General features: G+C 43.3%; 1 protein-coding gene across 3 annotated transcripts in view; it reads left to right on the forward strand.

The window, feature by feature from the left end:
* Positions 1 to 6,076: 6,076 nt before the first annotated feature.
* Positions 6,077 to 14,115, forward strand: part of TGFBR1 (transforming growth factor beta receptor 1) — a 75,022-nt gene continuing 66,983 nt past the window's right edge. The window contains exon 1 of one of the 3 annotated variants that reach the window (XM_025278945.3): positions 6,077 to 6,272. In XM_025278945.3, the coding sequence (XP_025134730.1) occupies positions 6,188 to 6,272 (85 nt within the window). In that variant the 5' untranslated portion in view covers positions 6,077 to 6,187. 3 annotated transcript variants of the gene reach the window in all.

Consider the following 14,115-nt stretch of genomic DNA (forward strand, 5'->3'; position numbering starts at 1 on the left):
ATAAATATTTTATTTCTAAAATATAAAGTCTATTTAAAACACAGGGAGAAAAGATAGATCACCTACAAAGGAGAAATCAACTAACATCTGATTTCATAAAAACAGCAATAGAAGCCAGAGACAGTGGGATGATGTCTTCAATTGTTGAGAGAAAACAATTATCACCCTAGAATTCTACATCCAGTGAAAACACCTCCCATAATAAAGATTAAAAATAGACATTTCAGTCAAACGAAAACCAAAATTGTTTGCCGCTAGTTAACGCTCACTAAAGGGAATTCAAAAGGATATGCTTCAGGCAGAATGAAGGTGACCTGAGATGGAAAAATCTAGAGGTAAAAAGAAATGAGGATCAGAAAAGGTGGTGAAAGTGAAGTAGTTCAGTCTCGATCCCTGTAGACTGTAGCCTACCCGACTCCCCGGTCCACAGGATTCTCCAGGCAAGGATACTGGAGTGGGTTGCCATTTCCTTCTCCAGGGATCATTTCCTTCTCCAGGGATCTTCCTGACCCAGGGATCAAACCCAGGTCTCCCGCATTGCAGGCAGATGTTTTACCGTCTGAGCCACCAGGGAAAAGGTGGTAAAAATATTTTAAAAATGGGCACACCTATTCCTCTCTTGGTCTCCATGCCCCTTTGCAATCTGGTTTTCCATCTCCATTTATCAAGAGATGGAGTCTATTTTTCCACCCTTTGAATTTGGGCTCGGCCTAATTCATGCCCAAACCAATGGGACAAGGCAGAAATTATGTTGTGTTAGTTGTAAACTTCCATTTAAAAGCTATTTTGGACCCCTAAACTGTCATGTTAACAGGCTTAGGCTAGCCTGTTAGGATTAAAAACCGCATAGAAAAGTGGTTGAGATTATTATAGATCTTTTCGGCATCGAGTTGATTTGCCATCTGACAGCAGATTCATATGTGAGCTCAGCTGAGATCTGCTTAAATTGGCCTACATCAGAAACACTGCCCAGCCTACCCACTGCCTTTTTCTACCCACTGGTGAGAAATAATACATGATTACTATGCTAAGCCTCTAAGTTTTGAGGTGATTTGTCATTTGGTTCAGAGCACCACGAGTTAGCAATAGATAATAATGAATGATATGGGCTTCCCTTGTGTCTCAGCTGGTGAAGAATTTGCCTGCAATGCAGGACAGCTGGGTTCAATCCCTGGGTTGGGAAGATCTCCTGGAGAAGGGAAAGGCTACCCACACCAGTATTCTGGCCTGGAGATTCCATGGACTGTATAGTCTTGGAGTGGCAAAGATTTGGACACGACTAAGTGACTTTCACTTTCAATAATGGTATAAATCGATCATGTCTGGTGGGTTAAAAATTAAGGTAGAAAATATATAGCAATAGATAGCGTAGGACTAGAACTATCTATTTCTGCTTTATTGACTATGCCAAAACCTTTAACTGTGTGGATCACAATAAACTGTGGAAAATTCTGAAAGAGATGGGAATACCAGACCATCTGATCTGCCTCTTGAGAAATTTGTATGCAGGTCAGGAAGCAACAGTTAGAACTGGACAGGGAACAACAGACTGGTTCCAAATAGGAAAAGGAGTACGTCAAGGCTGTATATTGTCACCCTACTTATTTAACTTACATGCAGAGTACATCATGAGAAATGCTGGGCTGGAAGAAGCACAAGCTGGAATTCAGATTGCTTGGAGAAATATCAACAACCTCAGATATGCAGATGACACCACCCTTATGGCAGAAAGTGAAGAGGAACTAAAAAGCCTGTTGATGAAAGTGAAAATGGAGAGTGAAAAAGCTGGCTTAAAGCTCAACATTCAGAAAACTAAGATCATGGCCTCTGGTCCCATCACTTCATGGGAAATAGATGGCGAAACAGTGTCAGACTTTATTTTTTGGGGCTCCAAAATCACTGCAGATGGTGACTGCAGCCATGAAATTAAAAGACGCTTACTCCTTGGAAGGAAAGTTATGACCAACCTGGAGAGCATATTCAAAAGCAGAGACATTACTTTGCCAACAAAGGTCCATCTAGTCAAGGCTATGGTTTTTCCTGTGGTCATGTATGGATGTGAGAGTTGGACTGTGAAGAAGGCTGAGTGCTGAAGAATTGATGCTTTTGAACTGTGGTGTTGGAGAAGACTCTTGAGAGTCCCTTGGACTGCAAGGAGATCCAACCAGTCCATTCTAAAGGAGAGCAGCCCTGGGATTTCTGTGGAAGGAATGATGCTAAAGCTGAAACTCCAGTACTTTGGCCACCTCATGCGAAGAGTTGACTCATTGGAAAAGACTCTGATGCTGGGAGGGATTGGGGGCAGGAGGAGAAGGGGACGACAGAGGATGAGATGGCTGGATGGCATCACTGACTCAATGGATGTGAGTCTGAGTGAACTCCGGGAGTTGGTGATGGACAGGGAGGCCTGGAGTGCTGCAATTCATGGGGTCGCCATGAGTCGGACATGACTGAGCAACTGAACTGAACTGAACTGAGAACTGAAGTGTTCTAGAGTTTTAAAAAAGATGTTTATTTTTCTAATTTCAGAGTTGGTACAGTTGCTTAAGGAATTTATCAAGGACCCAGACTCTCTTTTATTTTCCTCTTCATTATTCCTAGTCATGGCCATCATCCTGACGTTCACAAGATGGCTGCTGCACTTCTAGGCATTGCAACTGTGTTCCAGGCAGAAAGAGGGTGAGAATGTGGTATGTCTGTCTCTTCTTTATGAGGAAAACAGCATCTTTCCCAGAAGCTCTACTTGGTAGACTTCTGATTATATTTATTTGGCCAGAGATCTGTCACATGACCATATCTAGGTGCCAAGCCTGGGAAATTTTTAGTTAGGTGAACTCCTTTGCCAAAGGAAATGAGGAATCTGTTATAAAGTGAATGTGGGAATGGATGTAGATTAGGCAACTAGCAGTCTCTGCTCTCTACTTGAGAGAAAACATCTTACATGAAGAATGATGAAAAGCAAAGCAAGCAATGTACTCCGCATACAGATGGAGAGACAGTACTGTGTAGGGACTAGAGTGAGAATCTCTAAGTCTTAGCTCTGAAGGTGACTTGCTGGAGGACTGGTCCTCACTTTCTTCCCCTTTAAATCACAACGTTGGAGGGAACAAACTGTGTTTCTTTTTGAGGGCCTGTAGATACTGTGAAGGGAAGTCACATCATAGATGCTTCATGTGCAAGAACACATTTAGACCTTATAGCAAATATATGAGTCAGTGTCATTATCTCATTTTACACCAGGGTGATGTAAAATCTCAGAGAGATCGGGTAGAATGCACAGATCCTACATCTAGGAAATGGCAGAGCCAGAGTTTCAGCAGAGCCTTCCTTCCATTGCCCACCCTATTTCAAAAGGGGAAATAAGCACATGCATTTTACAAATTGAATTTTAAGGTCACATTTCCTAAACCAAGTGTCTTTTAAAGCGTGACCTGGTGACACCAGCAGCTAAATCCCCTGGGGGTTTTTATTACAAATGCAGACTCCTGGACCTCCTTCAGATGAACTGGAGCAGAACTGAAACCAGAAATCTGCATTTTAAAAAGCTCCCCTGGTAATTTGGAGACATTTTAAATTTGAGAACCATGGTTATAAACTTATAATTTATCATTCCATTCTAATGTAGTTTATTTATGGATCTGTGGCTCATGGAAATTTCCTCCACGTATCAGGAAAACACAATTTAAAAATAGTCTGTTTCTCCTTCTTGTTCCTCAGTTTCCTAATAAACACACTCAATTCATGGAAAATGTGAAGGGCCTGGAAGTGTGTCACAGAAGATATCCCAACACTGATTAACTGAGGCTCTATAAGGCAAAAGCGTGGATTACTATGAATGCGAATGCTGATTAGAATCACAGAGAGCTGGAATAGGATGGGCAAAGGAAATGACATTACTAAATATTTACTATGTTCCAGACACTGTTCAGACACATTACGTCATTTAAGGGGCCTAAGACATGTGATTTGATCCGTTTTATTTATAAATGGGGAAGGTATTCTTATATTTCCATTTTAGAGATGAAAAACAATGATGAGAGAAAAACAACCGCTTGTCTGAGATAAATCATTCATTCATTCACACAGTAAATATCTCTTGAGTGTTTATCTTAAGTAAGATATTGAGAGTAGAGCAGCAAAAAGAGGTCTAGAGACTGCAGGTGTCACCAAGTCCTGATTGACCCACCCAGTCTCCATTGAAGAAACCAGAACTGAGAAAGCAGGTTGGGGCTGGACCCTGGCAGAACAGGCTCTCTGGGCTTCGCCTGCCTGCTGCAGGGAGCTAAGAACAAAGCTTCTTGCTGGTGATCTCAGGCAGCCCAAGAGAGCAGGTTCCTTGGTTCCAGCAGTAGCTACATCCCTGGTGGTCTGGTGTATGTATGCTTGCTAAGTCGCTTCAGTCATGTCCGACTCTGTGCGACCCCAGAGATGGCAGCCCACCAGGCTCCCCCACCCCTGGGATTCTCCAGGCAAGAACACTGGAGTGGGTTGCCATTTCCTTCTCCAAATACCAGCTCCTTACTTGCCCAGAGGAGAGGAGCAGGTGAGGGGTCCAGAGAGAGGGTGTATCAGCAGAATTTCAGAGGGAAGAAGGGGAGCCCCCAAGTCTCAACATAGTCTCTCACTAAAACTTGGGAGATAAATATTATTTCCATTTTATAGATGACAAAATGGAGGCTCAGAAAGGTTAACTGGCTTGCTCAAATAGGTGTTCAAGCCAGAAGCGGAATAGTGCCCATCTCAGATCTCAGTTCCAACACCCCCACCCTGCCCCTTTACTACTCAGGAGGGAGGTCTTCACAGGCTTGTAAAATGCTCACCCCGGTAGCCCTAAACCAATTTACAAATCGATAGTAGAGGCTGGTTCTGATTCCTGCTACCAAGGTTTATTTAATTCCAAGTTCGAATCACACAGAAAATAAAATTTTCTCCCTGAAAGGTTCTGTGGAAAAATGTTCTCTGTTCTGTGTAACAGCCTCCTCGGCTGTGTTTGTGTCTGAAGAGAGGACTAGTCTGACAGGAAGAATTACAAATCTGGAGCTCATTTTGGCGTCCCAGAGGAAAGGTGGGTGGAGCGTCTCACAGTAAATTAGGAATTCAGAATGAAAACGTAGCTGAGTTTATTTAGGTTTCTAGTGACACCTCAGAATTATTGTGCAGGCGTGTCAGAGGCAGCTCAAAGTAATGACTGCTCCTCCTCCGCTCTTGGGGTGCTGCCTGCTAAGAAGGGGGAATCCCTCTCCTTGGGGGATGGGGGTGGGAACCTTCCCTTTCTCACCTGGATCAGGAAGGGAGAAGGGGAAAGGAGTGTGGTTTGGAGTCCTGTCTGGCTCAGCTCCGAGTTCCGGAGAGGGGCGGGAGTCAATTCGGGGGTGTGTCTGAGCTCGGGATCTGTGCCTGAGGCGGGGACCTGAGGCCAGGATTTGGAGACTTTCTTTAGATTTTTTTTTTTTTTTTTTTTTGCAGGGTGAGGGTAATCTAGGTTTGGGGGTGGACAATGACAGTGGGAGGAAACAGGAGACTGGGTCGTATCTGAAAAGCACTGAGGTAGGATCTTGGGGTGGGGGGATGGTGTTGAAAGTTGAGGCGTGGATCTGGAGAGGGGAAGTTGAAGCCTGCCCGATGATACTAAGGATGTGGGTGAATGTGTGGGGATTGACGGTGCAGGACTGTGAATCGGGGTCAGGCTCAGTACTAGATCTTAAATAAGAAGAAAAAAGGCTAGAAGAATAGAGCTTCGAGCTGCCACAGCCTTTTTCCAAAACCGACTCACACCCAGACACACCCATCGTCTAGCCCTCGCCCTCTGTGGCTGGAGGTAAGGCTCGCTAGACCCTGCCCCCACCCGGCCTTTAGCTCCCAGCGGCTCTGACTGGGGCAGGGGTCTGTCTCTTCAGCCCCGGGGGAGTCTGGGGGCGTGGCCAGTAGCCCGGAGCCTGCGGCTCCGGATTGGCATCCCAGCGGGCCCGTGGGCGGGGTTTCGGGTTGGGTCCCGCTCGGCAGTTCGCAGACGGCGGGGAGGCGGGGCCGGCGGGAGCCCTGCAGCCAATGGACTGGCAGCCCCCGAGCAGTTACAAAGGGCCGAAGCGAGGCCGCCGCCGCGGCAGGGGAGGTGGGGCGAGGCGAGGCTTGTTGAGGCAAGGCGGCGGCCGGGCCGGGCCGGGCCACAGGCAGTGGCGGCTAGACTATGGAGGCAGCGGCCGCTACTCCGCGTCCCCGGCTGTTCCTCCTCATGCTGGCGGCGGCGGCCACGCTGGTCCCGGAGGCAACGCGTGAGTAGCGGCGCGGCAGGGCTGGCGGGAAGCTTCGGGGCGCGCGGGCCGGGCCCGGCCTGTGGCTCACTCCTTCTCTTTCTCAAACATGGCGCGGGGCTGGGGGCGCAGGTGGCGGCACCCGGGCCGGGCTTTCCGGGTCCGGCCGCCGCCTCGCGAGCCGCGGGCGGGCAGCGGAGGCGGGGCAGAGGCGTGGGTCCGAGCGCGGGTGAACGTGCCCGGCAGCCCTCAGCCGCCGCGGCTGCTGGCTCTTCGCGGGGAGGTGGCGTCGGGCGAAGCCGTCCGGGGTCCGGGGCTGCCCTCTGGGGAGCGAGTGGGCGCGGGCCGAGGGGCGGAGGGTTTGAGGCTGGCCGAAACCGGCAGAGCTGGGGCTGCTCCCCGGTTCCCGCGAGGCGCTGCGTGGCGTTGTCCCAGGCACCGCACCCCGAGCGAGTTGGTCCTCCAGGCTCCGGGGGCCCGGGCGGGGTTAGGGGGTCGGAGGAAGCTTCCAGGGCGGGATGTGCGCTCTGAGCCTCCAGGCCTCCCCCAGCAGTGGGAGGGGATGTGTGTGGCAGAGACCCTCGGGGTCAGCGAGGCCTCCCTGGCCTTTGACATCGGCTTGACCCCGCCGAGTGGGGCTGCTTCTCCAGCTGGGGGTGGCTTTGGAAGAGGAGCTGCTGCGAAGCTTTGTGTGAGGACAAGGAGGCACTAAGATGTGTGGAATGTTTCTTCTTTCGTGCGTCTGGGGAACGCTGAAGTGAAATTCACTCACCAGAAGGCTGCGGATTGTTTTGGTAGTAGAAACTTGAACGTTTGCTCACTCTGTGGGGTTTGGAATGTTTGAATGGAAATGACTCTGAATTGATCAAATGCTTTTATTTCCTCGAAGGAACATCGGTAGATTCCATTTCTTGAGTGACAGTAGTTTGAATCGGTTGTCTGTGTAGCTGGTTTTCGAGGGACAGTATTTGTTACGTTTTCCAAAATATTAAATCAGGATGGGATATGTGGTCATCACCTACCCAATGGAAGGGGGAGTGAAAAACTTTGTTAGCATTCTAACTGTACTACTAGAAACTGAAACGTAGAGCCTTAGTGAAAGCAACTAAAATAAAGTGAATACATTTTTATTTCTCTAATCGAACACAGAATGTTTTAAAAACATTTCAAGACTTAGGGTGCCAGTTATTATTAATAGCTATTGTCTTTTAAGAGCTTATTATGATACAGATGCATAAAGTACACCAAAGTACATTATCTGATCCTCACAGCTAAACCCTGAGGGCTGGTGGCGTTTGCTCCATTTTACAGAAGAGAAAACAGGTGTGGAGAGGATAAGTACTCAATTGCTAAAAGCTGGATTTAGGATTTGCAGCAAAGGTTTCAGGGTTTCCAAAACCTATACACTTTAATATATATATATATCTGTCTGGCATTGCCCATATTCATTTCTAGATTTTTGTACTCAAAATTAGAAAAACAGTTTGGCTTCTTTCTGACTCCAAATACTTTTTTTTTTTTTTTTTTGGCCACACTGCATTGGCATGCATGGCTGCAGTAGAAGCGAGGAGTCCTAACCACTGGACTGCCAGGAAATTCCCTTCGAGTACACTCTTATAGTCCCTTCAGGCTAGGCCTACCTTTGAGGAAACAGTGGATTTTTGACATTGCCTGAGAAGGGGGGCAAGAGAGATATGTGGATAGGTAGGAGAATCAGTATAATTATGCATCAAGCATAAGTAACATTTCCACACCACTAATTAACTCAAATAGCATAGTTCACTCTTTTCCACTTAGCTTAGCACAGAAAGTGTTCATGTATTCAAATAACAGAATTGAGCTTACTGTATACACAAAGCATTGCCCAGTTCATGCCCTGGAGGAGCTTACAGACTACACTGGCATGCATACAATACAAAGCTGATCCAGGCGCTATTATCCTTAAGTCTAGACTACCTCAGCTGGTCTGCCTGCTCTCCTAGGTTGTGTTGATGTTTCCCTTCATCCTTTCATACCTTCTGAAGAAGCTCAAATGCTTTTTAAAATTTATAAATTGAGGGACTTCCCTGGTGGTCCAGTGGCTGGGACTCCGAGCTCCCAATGCAGGGGCCTGGGGTTTGATCCCTGGTCAGGGAGCTAGATCCCACGTGCTGCAGCTAAGACCCCGTGCAGCCAAATAAATACAGTTTTGTTGTTTTTTTTTTTTAAATAATTTGACCTTCATTTTTAAGAGTCTGCAGTTGTTCCTTATTGTCTGGGTATCAGTTTTATATTTTTCTGCCCACCTTCTGCTCTGTCCAACATAGATTTCTTTGGGGAAATTGGTCCCTTGTCCTTGGTACACAGTTTAGTACCATTATGTTTACATAGATTTCCCATGTGAGAATGCTTTAGCTTCCTGTCATTTTGTAACTTTTTCTTGGAAAACATGCCCAAGCCCAACTATTCTTTACATTAATGCCTCTTGAATGTATCTTCCTTGCTTCATATGCAGCTATCAGGTTTAGTCCTGCCTATTATCCCTCAAATCCATTTGCTTTCCAGAGTTTCTCTCACCTAGGCTTTTCTGTAGGCTGCTGCCAAGCTAACCTTCTTTAGCCATCCCCACAAGGGGTTTACAAGATTTCCCATTTGTATTCAGTGCTTAGAGCAGTAACTTGAGGCTTATGATTAGGGCCATTTCTGTATCCAGCTAGAGATCTCTCATCCTGCTGCTGCAAACCCTCGATTCCAGTGTTTTCTGTTTTCCCACCCACTCCTGACTTCTCAGCCTTTTTACTACATATTTAATTTTGCCCCTTTTGGCAGTGTGAGAAGTTTTTAGTCCTGACTTCCTACACTGGTTTAGTTTGTGAACTATTTGCCTGAACTGCATAGAACTTACACTTTGTGTTTCTGTTTCTACCACCTTACACTGTCACTTAAATATTCTCTTGAACATGTTATAAGTACCCAGAGGGCAAGGGTTATGCATTTAATTTCCTTTTGGTCTTAGAACCGAGCACTATATTTTATATTCTGTTCCATTTAAGTACTTGTTGATTAAATGAATTCTATTTGACTTGAGTATTCCTTTAGTAATTCTACTGTTATATGTAAGTACAGTTTATACAGTATTGAGAATTCTGTGTATAATCAGAAAAGTCATGTAACTTATAGTTATGCAGAAAACGGGGATGGTACCTACTTTGCCTAGTTTGAGATTGTGGAGATTGAATTAGAAAATGGTATTAGAGTTTGAGGTTGCTGTTTTGTATTGTTATTAATAGGGCTGATGTTCAGCCAGAAATTCCCACTGGGCCACCTGTGTTTTGATTGGTCAGACATCCTTTCTGATTGGTTGATCCCACTGTGGTGCTAGTTGTTAATACTTTTAATATCACCCCTGCAGAGAGGCATCAGTATTCAAAGAGGGAAGTGAGTAGTCTAGGCTGAAGTGACTGGGGGAGGGAGGCTTCCTGGACACTTCAGGACTTAAACTGACTTTGAAGGGTAACTGGAATTCATTGAGGCAGAGTGGGGGATGTGATTAGGGTTAAATTCTCTCTTTGTAAACTGTGTCCCCCAACTCCCCTAGGGCAGGAAGCAAAAGCTTTTATTGTCTGGCTGGCAAATTACTCTATATTTATAATTTTCTTATTCTAAAATGTGGGGTTTCGATATATTAACCACTGTTATTTATTCCCCAATTCTAAAAATTCTCTAATATGTGACTGAAGCAGAAATGAAATATAAGTGGAATAAGAGAGAATAATGTAATAGGATGCCCACTAGGGCTAGGCATTCGAATATTGAAAGTCATAAGTCACTCACTTTACAGATGGAAAAACATGGTTTAGGTGAATTTTTCAGGATAGGGAAGAACCAGAACAGGAATTTTGATTTTTCTGATCCTGGATCTTGTGTCCTATATGGCACTTTAAGATGTGAAGGACTTGGATCAGGGAGGAACAGAGTTAATGGAGTACTTTCCTAAGTGAAGTTACCTTGAATTTCACAGAGCTTAAGAAAAGTGAATTCCAAAAGTGGGAGAGAGGGGGAATAATTATAGGTTATAAAGTCCTCAAGAGAATGTCAGTATCTTCTTTATACTGCTGGAAAAAAATAAAAAGAGGACCTGGTGTAGTGTTTTTTGATTGAGAAATGTAGACTTATTAATTTGGAAGAAATTTTGGGTTAATTGAAGTGGGGTATAGGCCTTGTAGTACATGGTGGTTAGGTTTAGAATTTTAGATCAACTCTTTTTTTAAAAAAAAAACAAACACATTTTTTAATGGGTAATACATTGTAAATATGTTTTATTTTTATTTTTTTTTTTTTCCACTTGGCCTGCAGCATCTTAGTTCCCTGACCAGGGATCAAACCCGTGCCCCTTGCAGTGGAAGTGCAGAGTTTTAACCACTGGAACACCAGGATCTACTTTGTTGTTGAAATTAAATGGGGAACTGATATGTTAAAAATAATCAAAAGGGAAACCAATTTTCTTGTGGGGAAGGCTGCTCCTGTGAAGACTTGAGATGAAAGCTCCTAGGCCTAATGGGAACAATTACCTGAACTCAGTACCACTCTTATAGTAGTGCTGTATTGTATCAGATATGTTTATGTCTAATGAAGTGGGTCTTGAAAATGCCAGTATCCAATGGATTGCCCTTTTGATGTGGGAACATGTCTTTTCAAGCCACAGAATCCCCTGCACATGTCAAAAAACCTCATGCCTTTTGCTGTTCTTTCTTGGTCGTGGATTGCATAATGCAACTTTCTCTGAACAGACAGACTGTGGTTTGATATCATGTGATTGGGTCACATCTTTGCTTCCTGGTTCTGGAAATTGAGGGCAGATACTGGCATGTTTCTTAGAAATTTTCGTGCCTTGTCCCATAAAACTGGCTCAAGAAAACTTTTGGAATCTTCTAAAAATGTATAGTCTGTCTTGACCCAGCCTAACTACAATACTTAAGGTAACATTTAATGCCTTTCTTAATGTAATTTTCTCAGTATCAAATCCAAGCAGTCTCCGTAAATATTAAGATTTCCTGCTACTCTGAATTAGATCCAGGTTTAGCTGTACAGTTTCAGTCCAGATAGTGCAAGTAGGTTTCTTACGGTTACCTTTTTCTGGTATGAACTTAGGATTGATTGACTTGTAGGCTTTTTGCCTTAGAAACTTTCTCAAATGCTAGAGGAGTAAGCCTGATTGGTTTTATGGGTCCAGTTTTATAGATCAGATCTGGCCTTTTGAAATCTGCTTTCTCAGTTTGGCAATCTGAGAGCAATAAACATTATAAAGAATGATTTATAAATTAAATTATGACTTACAGGATATACAAACAGGTTGCTTTGACATTTCTCAAAGGTTTAGTGGGCCTTGCATCATCTTATCAATCTGAAAGGAACATATTTTAAGAATGTGCCAGGAATTCTACCTGCCTTGTCTCATTTAATTCCAATAACCAGCCATAGATGATAGCTATGTAATAGTACAAAAACTTACTATGTACCAGTTAATTTCCAGAAGAGTCTTTTTAAGTCCATTTGTTCCCAAGTCTAGTGACCAGTGCTCCGGAGATAACTGTAGATTTTGATGACATTGGTTTTAACCCAGGATTCTTTTCAGTTCTCCTAAATATTTTTCAAAGATGTTAACATTTGTCATTCATATTTTAATCATAAACACATTTGTAAAAGGAAGACCCTTCAGAAGAAACAGATAATGATTAACAGTAATCCAACCACTGAGACTCAAATGATTGTGCATTAATTACCGTTAACTCCATCTGCCTGAGTAGGCAGAGTTGTCTGCATTTTGCTCAGATTGGAACTTAGTTTGTATTGATGAATGTTGGTAAATAGAGCTTCTGTGTTTCCATTTTACAGACTAGGAAACTGAGGTCATGGTGTTAATGAATGGAGCCTGTATTTGAGCTTTTCACAGTGTGGACTCTTTCCTCTACATCTTGCTGCTTTCATACACAGTAAATACCTTGTTACGGTCACTGTGGCAGGAAGGATTTTTTTTTTTAAACCATGAGAATTTGCTTCACTTTGTCTTTATTATGGGATTCCCTGGTCTTTATTGCAGTTCGCCTCTTTGAAACTACAGGTTACTCAGATCTTGCAGTCTTTGAGATAGATAATTTTAATTTCTCCAGTGAGTCTAGTGATAATTGATCACTCACTATTTGTGTTGATTTATTTATATTCCTAGCAAACTCTTATGCTTCTCAAATTAACATAGGCACAGACCTGAAAATTTGAGTCAGAGAAAACAAAAAAGCTATCATTGTCCATCATTAACATTTGGCTTATTCTTCCCCCTCCATACATTTTTTGTATAATATAAACATTCTTTAATCATTCCATTTTAGTAGTTTATCAAAACTAATAAATATGTTTTTAAGATGGCAGAACTTTGACTTGAAGAAGAAATAGCTCATTTAAAATAAGCACATATTTAGTAATGGTCAACACAGTGGAAATACAGAAAAAGAGGCGCACTTGCTTTCAAGGAGTATGATGCTGGGGTAATAATGATGAATCCAGATTCAGTAATAGAACTTCAGGGACTGCTTTATAGAGGTGATAGGACTTGATCTCGGGCCTTTCAGGACAGGGACCGTTTAGACAGGATGAGGGGCAGAGGGAAAGCACTCCTGGGTAGGGGAAGATGATGTGAGTGAAGAAGGAGCCTGCTGAATTTCAAGAATTTAAGGGGAGGAATGGAAATTTATGATGTTTACATTATGGGTAGGCTCAAGAGAATTATGAGCCTTGAAAATCAGGTGGATGGTTTTAATAATTTAATGTGGAAAGAGAATGTCTAACTATACCAAAGAGGAAATGGAGCAGGGTGGCTACCTAGGAGTTTTGGAGTAGGTGTGATGACCTTGGGAATGGCTTTGACATTTCAAAGAAATAGGAGGACTGGGTAGTAGGGCATTTGCATGACTGTCCCCCACGTATGTGCATGGCTTCCTCCCTCGCCTCTTGTATGTTTTTGATCACATGTCACCTTTTTCCTAAAGAGGCTAACCCTGACCACACTTCATAACTGCTGTTATCTTTTCTTTTTCTTTTTTTTACACTGCCTTCTAAAATACTGTTTATGTATCATACTTACTAATTTACTGTGTTTATTGTTTCCTTCTAACTACTAGGATATAAGCTTCATGAAAGTGGCTATTTTTGTTTTGTTCATCAGTTTATCTCGAGTGCAAAGAAAGTGCCTGGTGCATCATAGACACTCAGTAAATATTTATTGAATATTTAAGGAAGTAGCTCTTAAGTGTAAAAAGGTGGAGTACTGGTTTTTAGAAGGACTTCATGATATAAAAACAAGTGATTCCAGGGGTTTTTATATCTAGATAATTCCTTTAACTAGTAAGGAATTTGGTGAGAGAAAGATTGAAGAGAAGTGAATTCTGGTTTGAGCATGTTGAGTTTGAGGTGAAAATAGAATAGGAAAGTGAAATGGTTCAGTAGGTGGAACCCATAAAAGACTGAAAAATGGTTGGAATGGGAGAGCACCTTAGGGAGAGAAGTGATATCAGCATTTGCCTTCCATCTCATTCTTGTGGATTCTTATGCCCCGCAAACCACCTTAAGTATTTTGACCCTGAATTCCTAGCTTAGATCTGGCGACTCGCTCAGTTCATGTTATATTGTTCTCCTGGGTTGCAGGTCCATATTTAGAGTACCTGGCAGATAGCCTGATACTGATAAATATTCAATAAATGAGACTTATTATACATTTAGATAAGTGGAGGAATGTCTTTTGGAAGAGGAAATATATGTCTCTGTAATGAAGAGTTATGATTAACTGGTAGACTGAGAAGCAGATTTCACTCAGTATAAGAAAGGACATTAT

The sequence above is a fragment of the Bubalus bubalis genome, chromosome 3 (genome assembly GCF_019923935.1).
Source record: "Bubalus bubalis isolate 160015118507 breed Murrah chromosome 3, NDDB_SH_1, whole genome shotgun sequence".
In the NCBI taxonomy this organism is placed as follows: domain Eukaryota; kingdom Metazoa; phylum Chordata; class Mammalia; order Artiodactyla; family Bovidae; genus Bubalus; species Bubalus bubalis.